Genomic DNA, 13,746 nt, shown 5'->3' with positions numbered 1-13,746 from the left:
GGTGGCTCTTAGCTGTAACTGGGTAGTGGGACAATGACAGCCAGCACCTTCACCATGCGGGCCCATGGGTTCCTTTTCCCTTTGTCTGTCTTCTCCCCCTAGCCTGGGCTGGGGCCTTGTCCCAGCCCAGCAGGTCAGACCTTGGCCCAACCCACCGTAAGTGACCAGTCCCCACGTCCCATCGTCCTCCTGGTTCTAATGGCAGAGGCAGATTAATCATTCCAGGCATTTTTCTGCTTGATTCCAGGCTCTCTCTGGGTCCATTGAAATATTTACAGCACCCAGCACGCTCCAAGAAAACAAATGATCTGCCAAGTGTGTTGGAGAGAAAAGTGGGTTAGAAGTCAGGATGGAAGGAAGGAGTCCGAGGACGGCCCTAGACTAATTTGTTGTTTCACTGTGAGCTCTCAGCGGCCTTGTTCTTCTCCTCACCTATAAAAAGGAGGTGTTTTTAACGAGTTTTAGCCATGCTTATTGGTTAAATTTCTGGGGCAGTGCCTCAAGGTGAGGGGAAAACGAGAAAGGGGGAGGAAAAGAAGAAGGGAAGATACAACATTAACGAGAGTATCCAGCTTTTATTGTTCTATGTAATTAAGCAAAGTTAAAAGTTCAAAACCACTGAGTCAGATGACCTTTAAAACCATTCCTAATTTTTGAACCCTATGTTTCTCTATCTCGATACTGCCCACTCCATCGCTGAATGTGGAAATGATTTAGGAAAAGGCTGCTTCATCCTTGGGCCTGCAACTGCAACTCTTAGTTACTACACCAGCAGTCCCCAAGTGGAGGCGGTTTGGGCCTCCAGGGGACATTGGACAATGTCTGGGGACACTTCTGGTTGCCTCAACTGGGGAGGAGGGAGCTACTGTCATCTAGTGGCTAGAAGCCCGGGATGCTGCTAACCATCCCACAAAGCACACGGCAACCCCCACAACAAAGGATTATCCAGCCCAAAATGTGGAGAGTGTGGAGGCTGAGAATCCGTGTGCCAGACTATCTAAACTGAGCCAAGTGTGCCCACAGGTGAGCCTCTTAGAAAGACTCTACTCAGCTTTCCTCCTGCCCCAGCTCAGATTGGGAGGGTTAAGTCCATTCTCAGCTTCTCCCTGCCAAGAACTTCCTGAGTCTTGGATCTGAGACACAGGACATTCCCTGCCCTGGAGACCGTGGCCCACAGAGCTCTAGCTCACCTCTAGACAGCAACCTGCATCTCCTGATGCCCATGCGCCCGAGGCCTGCCCAAGGTGCTCCATATTCAACTTCAGCCCACAGTACTGTTCACAGTAACAGAGGGGTTTTATGTCTCATGACTGCAGGTCTATGGACTCCACTGCCCCTGCCAAAGAAGAGTTTCCTCGGAAAGTCTCAGCAAGGCCTGGGGAGGGTAACACGAATCTTGAACTTTTCATTCACTCATTTAGCAAACATTTATTGATTACTTACTATGTATGAAGAACAACTCTAGGTGCCGGGGGAATAGCAATGAGAAAAACAAAGTCTCTGTCCTTATAAAGCATCCTAGTCTGGTGGAGGCAGAAAATAATCACACAAATAAATACCTAAGACGCAGGAGGTGGTAAGTACCATAAGTATTCTAAAGCCGGGAGGGGCATAGAGAGTGAGAAGAGATTGCAATGGCCGGGAGAGCGTCTCTGATAAGGCGACACTGGAACAAAGCTCCGAAGGCTTGTGGATGTCTGAGGGGACGGGGTTCCACAACAAGAACAGCCAGAGCAAGGGAGCTGGGAACCGAGCGGTACCGCGTTCAGGGAGCGCGCAGGGCGGCGCCGCGGAGGCGGGGAGCCAGGAAGAAGGGGGGCGGGGCGGGGCGGGGGCGGGTCTCCCTGTCAGTCAATCAGATGTTCACACTTCACTCTGAGAGCCATGGAAAGCCACTCGACAACTCAAGAGACCCTGCGGCCTAAACGGATTTATGTTTTCAAAGCAAAAAGGCACAAAGAAAACATCCGACTCCAGACCTCAGTGGTCCTGGCAGCTCCAACCCAACTGTCAACGGAACGGGGTCTCAAAATGTTCACATTTCCTTTCTGCATGTAAAGAACAGAATCACAAACGAGACTTCAGACGTCCTTTTATCATAAAGGCCCTCCTGATATTCTAAACCAGAGGCGACTGTTCCTGGTTTTGCAACCACCTAAGGCCCTCCACCTGCAGATGGAGCAAAGTTCTTCTGAAGATGCTCTCAAGTTTAATAAAACAAGGAATGCAAATTCATTTCATTTTGAGTAAAAGAAGTTCCTTGCCACACACCACTTTTAGAAGAAGGGGATAGGTTGGGGTGGAATGAAATCAAATCACAGAGACTGTATTCCAGAAGAGCTGGGATCACTGATAAATGCCCGAAGTCCAAGAATGGGAGAGGGTATATCTGTAATTTATTCATAAATTGCCAGCCATCTCCAGACAACTTTTCAAATAAAACATGACACTTGTTTAAATATTTACTGGTTTGTTGACCCATTTTTTTTTTTTTGTCGTTGTTGTTAATTAGAATTTTTTTTTAAAGGAAACAAACATTGTCACAACAAATTAAAACCAGACAGCCTCAACAGTGGGATAGCTCAGCCAGGCTATAGTCGAGCATTAAGTTGTGAGTTAGCAAAAGTGTTGTACCCAAGGGGAGAAATCAATTAGAAAAATCAGAAAGAGCCTCTCAATGTATAAAGGTTGAGGCTCACCCCTACTCTTGATCTGTGGTTATTAACACAATTGATTTGTTTGAAATATAAAGAGTTTTGAAAATATAAAGACTTTCCAGCAATTGTTCTTCTGTTCTTTTCCCTTAAATATGTATTTAGCCCAAACCCCCTTTCAAAGAAGTGGCTGGCCAAAAAACCCATAGCTGTTCCTACAAAACAAAAAAGCTATGTTAAGATGTTGCATTTGAGTCCTTTGCCTTTTTTTTTTTTTTTTTTTAACTTGTAATGGCTTTGTGCTTTAGTAAATGCCTTCAGGTTAACACTTCCTACTGGCTCCCCTCTGGGGCTTCTCTGAAGCCAGGCTTAGAGGACCTTCAAGTTCACAGTAACAGAGGGGTTTTATGTCTCATGACTGCAGGTCTATGGACTCCACTGCCCCTGCCAAAGAAGAGTTTCCTCGGAAAGTCTCAGCAAAAACGTCTGACCCCCAGCAGGAATTGTAGCCAGTGGCCACGATGACAACTTGCGCCGGGACCACCTCCATTCGCTGGGTGGGAGAGCGGGGCCACAGGGGAGAAGGTGTCCTGAAAAGGGAATAACGTTTTCGGTGGTCACGGAGTCTAAATGGACTAGATTTAAAGATAGTGTTGCAGCTGCAAAGTGACATTAAGTAGTTTGTCATAGCTGGCTAAAGGTTGAACGTGCATTTACTCTGCCTGACAACCGAAAGAGGTAAAGAATTCTGTTTTTCTCTGATGAGGAAGCAGAGACTCAGAGGTCTGGCTGACTCTTCTGCCACACTTCACTATTTTGCCCAGGGAGCCGGAGAAGAGGGAGCACCTGACCCTGAGATTTCTCTCACCCCCTTTGATGCCTTGCAGGGAAGGTGACCCAGGGCTCCTCCTGGAGATGAACACCCCCTCCTTCTACGCTCACAGAAGCCCCTCGGCAGGCCGGCAGTCTAACCAGAGAGGTGAGGTGGTGAATTAAAGATAGCTTCAAATCCTTTGCCACTTCTCCCATCCAAAAGCAAAATTCATTGCCCTTCCCTTTGAAGACAGAGGGCTGGCCCATGACTTCCTGTAACCGCTGGAAAGTGGCAGAAGTGAAACCATGTTACTTACAAGGCTAGGCCTGAAGAGCACCCCCAGCTTCTGGTTTTGTCTGCTCGGAAAACCCCTCTGGGAACGGTGCTATAAGAAGCCATGAAGAGAAGGAACAAATTGCTGCCCACACTCATCGACAGCCCCGGGTGAGCCCCAGCCAGCAGCCGCACCAACTGCCAGCCACGTGAGCAAGTCAGCTTGGATGTTCCAGCCCATTGAGCAGCACATAGAGCAGAAGAACTGCCCAGCTGAGCCCAGGCAGCCCCAAACTGTGAAAGATGACAAACTGAGTTGGGCATAGTTTATTTCACAGACAATTGTGAAACAATTTTTTATTGCTGGCCAGAGGATGATGGCCAGAGGAGAGCTCTCCACTGGCGGGGTTCCTCGTCTACATCTCGGGGAGGATATCCTTGGGGCAGGGGGGATATGTAGAAGGGATATCTCTGGCCACCGGTGGAGTAGAGTACATTCATTTATTTCCACAGTATTCCTAGAACACTTTCAAGTGTGAACACAATTAGCTAGGTCTCCATGTTCCTAATGAGGCTCTTGACTGAAGCCCAGGGGACAGATCTGCCTAGCCCAGAATCCAGGAGGAAACAATCTTGGAATTAGTGCCCTATGAGCTAAAAGAGGCTGGAAAAAACAGCGGGATCTATCTCTTTCCCATATGCCCAGTTTTTAAAAAAATGTTTTTGTTGTTGAATTGAGATGTCATGAATGCCCCCCTCTCTTGGGCAAGTTACTGAACTTATTCTTCATTAAGTTATTGTGAGAGTTAAATGTGAAAATGTACGCAAAGTTCTTAGCACAGTACCTGTGTGATTTAGGTGCTTGATAAATAAACACCCTTTCCAAATTTATAGTGGTTTTTCGTTTCCACATTAAAATGTTTTGTGACTCTGTAACAGGTTTACCTCTGAAAAGGTGGCTAATTTCTATGTGTCATATTAGGTCAGCATATTCAAAAGCTATATTCAAACCTGTTGCCTTGGCCCTACATAACGTCTATGGGACACTTGGCTAAATCAAAGTGATCTTCATAAATCACAAGAGCAGAAAGATGGTCTTTGTCCATGATGCTGTCTTCCTTTTCTCCCTAAAAAGATGAGTAGAGGCTCTTCTTCAAACTGTGTGGTATCATCATTTTTTCCAGCCTGACCTTTGGCAAAAGGCAATATGTTTGCTGGCTGTTAGGTTACATAAGCTTCCCATCAAGTGTAAATGGATGGGAGGTCTCAGATCCATTTGCACCTGATGAAGAGGCTTGCTTACCCCACTCTGGTGTTTATGCGCCACGCACACGGTTCCCCACAGATGTGTTCAATCAAGCTCTCTAAAACTCTCCTCGCTTCAGATCAATTTCTGAGGCAGATTTGCCAGGCTTCTGAGTTTCCAAGAAGACTGAATACCCTTGCACTCACCTAATCAACTGAAGCAGAGCCAGTTTGGAAGGCTAGTTTTGAAAATGAAACTTCTTCTGGGGTGGTTTGGAGAGGTAAAGTGAGGGCTGCAGTTCTGTTTCTTGTAAGAGACACAACCCCAACATTACTTTTTTTCAAAGGATAAGGCTGACATACTGAGGAGGGACAGAATTTCTATTTCTGCAGGTTCCTTAAGGCAACAGAGGAAGCTCGGTGGCCACAGGAGTCTAGTTAATGAGCAAGTTATACAATATTCATTGTGTTGAGTTTAACTCTTCAAACAGAACGTCTAATTGTGAATAGAAAAAAAAGCAGCTAAATTACAGATGTTAAGACAACAAAGGTTGGGAAGAACTCCCTCTGTTGATAAAACTGTCCTTTCACAGCTGCCTCGACTAACTGCTCACTGACGGGGGCCACCGCGAGTCCCTGTCCTCATCAGCTATTCTCATTAGCTCTGTTCTGGCTGAGAAACTGCAGGGTCTGAGGAGGGCTACTCGGAGGCCTAGGACGACGGTCTGCTCAGAGGACTGTTTTCTCATTACCCACAGAGGAAGGGGTCCAGTTGTATTCTGCTTCAACCAAAACAAAACTGTTCTCCCCAATCTTCCTGACACGGACTGTCTTACCACCATCGCTCCTGGCAACAGCATCCCCAGCAGGCTCACTGAAGGACACTTCTGTCCGCTTGTGGCAATACTGGGTGTGTAGACAGCGAAGGCAGGCAGCCAGGGCCATGCCCAAGGTGGCGGAAAGACAAAGCAGGATTCCCAGCTGGGGAGCCCTGAGCTGGATCCCTGAAGGGGCACTGGCTCCCTGTTGCCCAACCTCAGGCCTTGGGTTGGTCTTCCTGGGGTATCCCACTCTGCCCCCTCCATGTTCCTCAAGCACTCTGGCCTCCTTGCGCTTTGACTGAGGTGAGAAGCTGGCAGAAGGCCTCGATGCTTCTGATTGCCCACCAGCAGCAGGTGACCCGGAAGTGGCAGAGGTGTGGAAGACAGGGGTTGGGGTGGCTGCCCCAGCCCCATTCCCAGTGAGTGCTTCAGATGACCAGAGGTGCCGAGGATAGGTAAGATGGGCAGTGGACAGAGGAGGCCTCATCATGGTCCTATTAGAGGACTCCATTTTGTCCTAGAAAAGCAAAGGGGGAAAAAAAAAGTCAAAGGACCTGGTCTTCTTCCAAGCTACCACTGAACTTTACACTTAACCTGTGTTTCTTAAAGAATCCCAGGCAGCAGCTGAAAACCCAGCCTTGTGCCTGCTCCTGCTCCTGCTCCTGCTCAGAGTAAAATGCCCAAGTAGATAGATATGCCCTTGTGATTGATGGGGATGAGGTGGCTAATGGAAACCCCACAAAGAGAGCATGGAGGCCAGTTACAAGAATAAACCTAAGGTCCTTTAAGAGGCTTCCAGACCAAGATGCATGATTATCATCTCCAAGGGCAGAAAGCTTTGAGTGTCTTTTTATGCTAGGACCCATACAAGAGGGCATTTAATCTCACTGTAGGTTCCAATAAATTTGAGTAAGAATATTATACCATGTTTTATTTTGTGTTCCTTTTAAGACTTCAAAGGAATTGTAAATCAGTGGGCATGTATATTTTATATTGCCCATTGATCTAACCTCTGGAACCATACATGGTGTTTTGGGGCCAATGTTATAAAGAGGGGTAGAGAGGTGGGGAGACAGGAATTATTGACTGAGGCTAAGTGGGAAAACAAATCACTAAAACTATCAATTTCTACAATTGTCAATAACTTCAGAGACACTGTGTATAACAGAAAGGCTGGTATTGATTGGTAAAAAGATGCTGCGTGTATATTATACCCTTGCCTCCTGCTCTCAAATTTTGGTTACTAGACTAATAGCTCTGCTTCCCCAGCCTGGAACTTCCCACATTGGGATCAAAATACCAACCCCATCACCCACATACAGCCAGGGTTCTTACCTGTTCATGCCTATCTGAGGATAGGCAGGTTTCCAATGAATCAAAGTTTGGATCATCCTGAGTCCTAAAGGGAAGGATAGAAGGGCGAAGAGAAGACTAAGTATACAGATCAGAAAGCAACATTTCCTACCATTGCTGTGTATACTGACAAAAGCAGAGTTCCTTGGAAAGGAGTTTGGGGTTTGGAGTTAGGAGCTGAAGGGAAAAGGGAGAGAGGGTGGGGAAGAGGCAAGTGAGGATAGCAACAAAGCCTCACTGAATGCTTTTATTTATTTTATATAAAATATGTATTTATATATTATAAACTTACACATCTCTTCTATAAAACATATTTTTTTTTTAAGATTTTTATTTATTTGACAGAGAGAGACACAGCGAGAGAGGGAACACAAGCGGGGGAGTGGGAGAGGGAGAAGCAGGCTCTCCGCTGAGCAGAGAGCCCGATGCGGGGCTTGATCTCAGGACCCTGAGATCATGACCCGAGCCGAAGGCAGATGCTTAACGACTGAGCCACCCAGGCGCCCCTCTATAAAATATATATTTATATCTGATTTTATTTATATCAACATATCAGAGATCTCACCCTATCCAAGAAAGTACAGTTTCCCCAGGTGATTTTCATACCCAGCCCTTTTGGCCAGTAGCCCTTCTACAATCAGGGTTTCTTGTGCACTTAAGAATAAATATGGTGAGATCATTTGCTGTTAGATGCCAAGAAGTTTAGATTCCCTCAGCACCCCAGGGTTTGGCTTATCCCACCACCATACTGAATGGTCTACCCCTGACCCATTACCTGAGGTGGGTTCTAGGGCTGGAAGCAACGCCCTCTGGGAAGAATCTCCTGAGAGCCATGAATCTCTCCAGCCCACGGATATCCAGGGATGGTTCTAGGATTGGGTTGCTGTCCCCTCTGGGCTGCTGGCCATTGCTGACTGCAGTAGCCATGTGTGAAGATGATTGGAACAGAGTCTCTGCATCCCCAGAAAACTCTGTCACCCAAAAACTTGCAGGAAAAGGATCTAAGCTGTTCTTCTCTGCAGCTCCAGTTGGGGCAACAGCAAAGATGTTCACACGCTGCTGGGGAAGAGCGCTGGGGGGACTGGGAGCTAAACGGAGATCCAAAGACACCACAAAAGAGAGTGAGAGCATTTTCCTTGTATTGATTAGCACAAACAACTATGGTAATGGGGTAAATATTAGAGACTTTAATGTGCCTTTAGGACAAACCATTAAGTTTGGGTTACTCAAAAGTATCAACAAAAAGTTGATCTGCCCAGTAAAATAAGCCCCTGACCAAGTGGCAAAGGACTCGATTTCTAACACCTTTGTAAATAGTAAGTCTCTGACCCTCTGGACTTGTGCATTCTTAACAGTCACCACTCAGGGGAGTTTAGAAACCCCTGTGACCACTATGTTTTTTTTCTTACCTCTGCCAAAAACTGCTTCTAGCTAGAAAAACAAAACAAAACAAAATAAAATCAGAATCCCACAAATCAAAGATTTTTGAAAGTCTTAGATCTTTCCTGCCATATTATTAACAGTAAAAGTCTCCCTGGTGATGATAATGACTTGAGCCTCTGCCATGGGCAGAGTCAAGATCACTGCCCTCCACTGCCCTCCACCATCTCATTTTCCATCCGTGACTGGCCAACATGACAGCCCAGAACTTTAGAAATAGAAATTAGAAACAGCGCAGCAAATAAGCAAGCACCAGTTTTGGAGTCAGATGATTGTTTGGGTTCAACTCTCCATTCCGCTAACTCCTGGTTTGGGGCAAGTCCTCCCAGAGCATCAGTTTCTTCTTTTCCAAAATGGGACCAATAATGGTTGCTACAGCCTAGAGCTGCTGAAGGGTGAGATAAAATCACTGATGTAGAAGCATGGAGCACAGCGGCTGGCACAGGTGAACATGCAATGAGGGTTTACCATGATAACCTTAGGATGACAATGATGGTGTTTGCAGAAAAACACATTAGTGGAGGTTTCTCTGACCAGGGCTCTAACTGGGTTGGAATGCATTTCTTTTTCTTTTAGTGCCACTCTTCTCCAAAGCCTTCATCACTCAGAAACATTGAGATTGAAGTGAAAAACAAAGAAGCCTAACGTACACACAGAATGTGGCAAAAGCTCGACAGTCTTAAACTCCCGCCCGAACTCAAAATGCATTCGGACATTCCCCGCAGACTCGTTGTATGATGGGCATTTCTGTGATTGCTGGGGATGCAGAAGGGCTGCGTAGTGGCCGTTTGTTGTTCCTGAACTCAAAATCTAGGAGGAGAGACTCTTAGATGCCCAACCTTACAGATGACAGTGTGATGAGAGCTTTAAATCCAGAACTGAGAAGGCAATTACATTTGCCTCCCAAGAAGTATGGGGGAAAGTCTCACAAAGGAGATATTGGAACCTCCCCTGGAAAGATAAATAGATCATCAGGAGGAACAGCCCACTTTGAGGAAGTGTCAGAAGGCAAAACATGGAGATCACGCCTAATGGGGTTGGGTAGACCCCAACGTGTCTATTGGGAAATAAGTTTGAGAAGTACAATATACTATCTGCCTAATGTGAAAATTCATAATTCATAATTTGCCCACTGCAGTCTTCTTACACTTAAGAAATCTATTTCACTTTGCTAGATGACATCCTCTCCTCCCCTCCCTCCCCCACCCCGCCATCACAATGCATCTGTACACACACACTCCCTTTTTGTTTGAGAAACCCTGGGGTTTGTGCAGAGGAATGGGTAGGAAAACAGGCTGGGCCAGGAGGGCAGGAATGCATACAGCAGCGTCATGAGGAGTTTACCCAGGAGCTGCTCAGACGAGAGTGTGTCACCCCGTGGGGGACAAGGTTCCCAGCAGGGTCCCAAGATAGACTGCAGGGACAACATGATGTCACTTCCTGACACCCCACTTTTAGTCATATTCATATTAAAACAAACATGCTTGGGATTAAAATGCAACATTTGCATGATTAAGAAAATAAAACATGAGACTTGAAACACCATGGGTTTGCAGGGTCTTCTCCAGGCCACACTGTCAGACCCTGAGGTCTTGACTCTGCTTTCAGGAGTAGCTTGGTGGGAAGGTTGGGGGAGTGGTGCTGGGCAGTGGGGAGAAGACAGTTCAGGGCATGGGCAGAGTAGGGAGAGTGGCCCAGGGTAAGCTCTGTGCCTGGGTCTGCTAGACTGAGCCAAGTCGGGCATTAGCATGTTGGCCAAGAGCAAAGCATAGAGTCAAGGAAAGTGGAATTGAAAGGATTAAAGATGGGAGCTTCTGTGCAGGTGGCCTCTATGAGTGCATTCGTTCAGAGCACTTAACTAGAGATCAATAATGGAAATGAGTTCCATATCCCCAGGAATTTTCAGGTGACCACTGTATTCTGTAGCTGTATTCTCACTGTGTTCTCTTATGTTTTGTTGCAGAAGTTCACGGACCAAAGGAGTCTCAGGTTATGTAGTGAACCAGGAAAAACTCCGTTGCCATCAAAACAGCCTCTCATTCCTGATTCCTTTCTCCAACCCAGGCTGCAAAGAGCCATCTACCTACCATGGAAAGTGACAATGAAAGCTGGATGAGTTTTTATATACAAAGAAGAAAAGATCATCTCTTTCTTGTGCTCCGCGTGGAGCTCCAGGGGTCTGAAGAACCCTGCTGAGGCGTTGTGATGATTGGTAAGTGTGGGAGTGGGGGGGGGGGGGTTGCTTTTGTTTGGATTTGTGACAGAATCCAACTCTCCACCACAGGGCCCCCCAGTAATTTGTGAGGTTGAAGCAGACAAACAGCAACGGCAAGCATCCCCTCCTGCCCTTGGCCGTGAGCTGCTGCAGCTGGCCAAAGCAGGTGTTTAGTGCTTGTGTTGCAGGAACTGGAACTGGCTTCTAAGGGAACTTCTAAGGGAAAATAACATTTTTCCCAGTGTAAGTATTCAGAAGGCAGTTATAAAAATGTGATTAATTTAGGGGCTCCTGGGTGGCTCAGTCGGCTAGGCGTCTGCCTTCGGCTCAGGTCATGATCCTGGGGTCCTGGGATCGAGTCCCGCATGGGGCTCCCTGCTCGCAGGAAGCCTGCTTCTCCCTCTCCCTCCCATAATGATGCCAACCAGGCTCTTGAGTCCTACAGCAAGCTATACCTGGGGTGGTTCCCTCCCGCCTCCAGCCAGAGGTTGGCATCGGTGAGCCGGGCTGCTCGCCGCCATCAGCGTGGGCTCCGCGGTGTGTCTGTTGAGACACAACAGATGATTCGATCCTCTCCCAGTAAATGAAATATGACTGGACAACTGACAAACTGTGGAAAAAGAAAGCAAAATGATGCGAGGGTTTGGTTTCCCTTAAATAACACCTGAAGAAGAACAAAAGTCTACATGAACAGAAAGCTGAAGAGATGATCGTATTGCCCTTGGGGTGACTCCACTCTCTTTAGAAACCAAAACTCAACTGTGGCAAATAATTAAAACAGGGAAGGATATGTCTAAATTCCCCTCCTAAATAAATACAGTCATTAGAAAACCTCATTTTGATTAAAAGGTATCTTCTTGAACTGTTCAGTCTCAAAAGTTTCTGTCTTCAACTTTATTATTAGCCATTGCTTGTATATTGTTAACTGAATTACTCTGTTAATTGAAAATTTCATAATTCTGTTGTACAATTGTACAGCTCTGTTGTAATTGTAGATTCCATTGAAAATTAGAGATAAATTGTTCGTACTCTAACTGGTATTTTGAGTACTTAATGGCTTTCTTTAGTAAAAATCCCTTTCACAAACATTATCTCATTTATCCTCCCCCAATTTCACTGAGGTAGGGATTATCAGCTAGAATCATTTTTCCCAGTTTAAATATTCAGAAGGCAGTTATAAAAATGTGATTAATTTAGGGGTTCCTGGGTGGCTCAGTTGGTTAAGTCATCAGCCATCTGATAGACCACAAGCCAAGGCACAGAGACCTCAGGGGCTTTCACTGGGCCCAAGAAGGTGTCTACTTTTCCGTCTGCCTCAGCCTCTGTCTTTCTCAGTTTTCCCTACTCTCCCACGGTCCTTCTTTTTCCTCTGGTCAGAATTTCCTGGAGAGGTTGGTCAAGATGCATCTGTGCCCAGAGAGGAGGGGAAATCATGTACCCCTGAACTGTGGATAATGACAAAGAGGGGAGCTGGGGGCAACTTCTTTTTTGGTTACCCTCTTCATAGACTGTCTAGTTGGGGCAGTCCTTGTGACTCTGTCTTTGTCATGAGGTGGCTGGAGGTAGGGGCTGAAGCATGCAGGAAGGGGGTGGAGAAGCTCCTTCTCTTCAGAGTATAAGGCTCCATTACCAGGAAGCAGCACTGCCCTGGCTCTTACAGGAATGTGATATTCCCCACAGGTTGAGCAGGGGCCTTCCACTCGAAGGACAGGTTTCTCTTCCGGGACTTGTCAGAGTGGGTGACTGTGTCAGCCTCTTGAAAACAAGCCACTGCTTTGGAATGAGGAGGAATGAAAACAAAAGTGCCAGCTATTTGATGATCAGACACTCTTCGAGCCTGAAGTAGAAATCCCATGAAATCTCGAATGCTCCTCACGGTCACTGCAACAGAAAACATCCATTCGAGGTGAGCCCTCTTGATGTGGTTCCATTTGGTGATTTTATATGGGTATTTTCAAAACTAAAAGCTTAGACAAGCACCCAGAAAGTAAAAAATTAATTAGGGGAAAAAAATAGTTGAAGTGCTATTTCACACCCAAAGTAAATTCCATTTAGAGCAAAGTCATGTCAAAATGAAATACAAAAAAAAAAAAAAAAAACTAGGAAAAACATGGTTTTTAAAAAATATGGTAGTTCAGAATGCCTTTCTAAGAAAAACCCAATTGCCTAAAGGAAAGGATGATTTAAAAATATTGTGAATATAGAAGAAATCCAAAGACAAATTATAAACCGAGAAAAATATTTGTAAAGATACAAAACAGACAAATACACAAAGAGTAATGGTGAATCAATAAAAAGGTGACCAACCCAAAATTATCAAAGGACACAAACAGAAAATAAAATAAGGTCAATCATGATTTATTAAGGAGGGCACTTGCGATTAGCACTGAGTGTTATATGTAAGTGATGAATCACTAAATTCTACACCTGAAAGCAATTTTACCATATGTTAACTAACTAGAGTTTAAATAAAAACTTGAAATTAAAAAATCATGATTTAAAAAACAAGTATGAGACAGTATACCTATCATATTAACAAATTTTAAAATGTGAAATTATAACCAGTATTGATAGCCCTGTGGAAAAACTAGGACACTCATTCACTACTGCTAGAACTATAAGCCATGCAACTCTTCGAGGGGGTAACCTAATAATATTTTCCATATTTAAAATGCAGTTACTTCTAATACATGCTACAACATGGAAGGACATAGAAAACATTACAGTAAGTGAAATTAGCTGAATATAAAATGACATATTGCACAATTCCACTTACATGAGATACCTAGAGCAGGTAAGTTATCATAAAGACAGAAAGATTATAGAGATTACCAGGGTCTGGGAGGAGAGAGGGATGGAGATTATTATTTAATGGGTACAGAGCTTCTGCTTGAGATAAAGAAAAAGTTCTGGAAATGGATAATGGTGATG

General features: G+C 45.3%; 1 protein-coding gene across 3 annotated transcripts in view; it reads right to left on the bottom strand.

Moving 5' to 3' along the window:
* Positions 1–2,372: 2,372 nt before the first annotated feature.
* Positions 2,373–13,746, bottom strand: part of REELD1 (reeler domain containing 1) — a 32,753-nt gene continuing 21,379 nt past the window's right edge. For 2 of the 3 annotated variants that reach the window (XM_078069289.1, XM_036077804.2), the window contains exons 4-8: positions 12,474–12,696; positions 11,271–11,425; positions 7,936–8,248; positions 7,143–7,206; positions 2,373–6,324 (exon numbers count right to left, since the gene is read on the bottom strand). In XM_078069289.1, the coding sequence (XP_077925415.1) occupies positions 5,716–6,324; positions 7,143–7,206; positions 7,936–8,248; positions 11,271–11,425; positions 12,474–12,696 (1,364 nt within the window). In that variant the 3' untranslated portion in view covers positions 2,373–5,715. Of the gene's footprint in view, positions 6,325–7,142; positions 7,207–7,935; positions 8,249–8,569; positions 8,592–11,270; positions 11,426–12,473; positions 12,697–13,746 lie in introns of all 3 variants that reach the window. The other variant, XM_078069290.1, reaches the window with a different exon arrangement.

Source organism: Halichoerus grypus, chromosome 3 (genome assembly GCF_964656455.1).
Source record: "Halichoerus grypus chromosome 3, mHalGry1.hap1.1, whole genome shotgun sequence".
Lineage (NCBI taxonomy): Eukaryota > Metazoa > Chordata > Mammalia > Carnivora > Phocidae > Halichoerus > Halichoerus grypus.
Note: the sequence above shows the minus strand (reverse complement) of the source record. Positions and strands in the feature narration are given on the sequence as shown.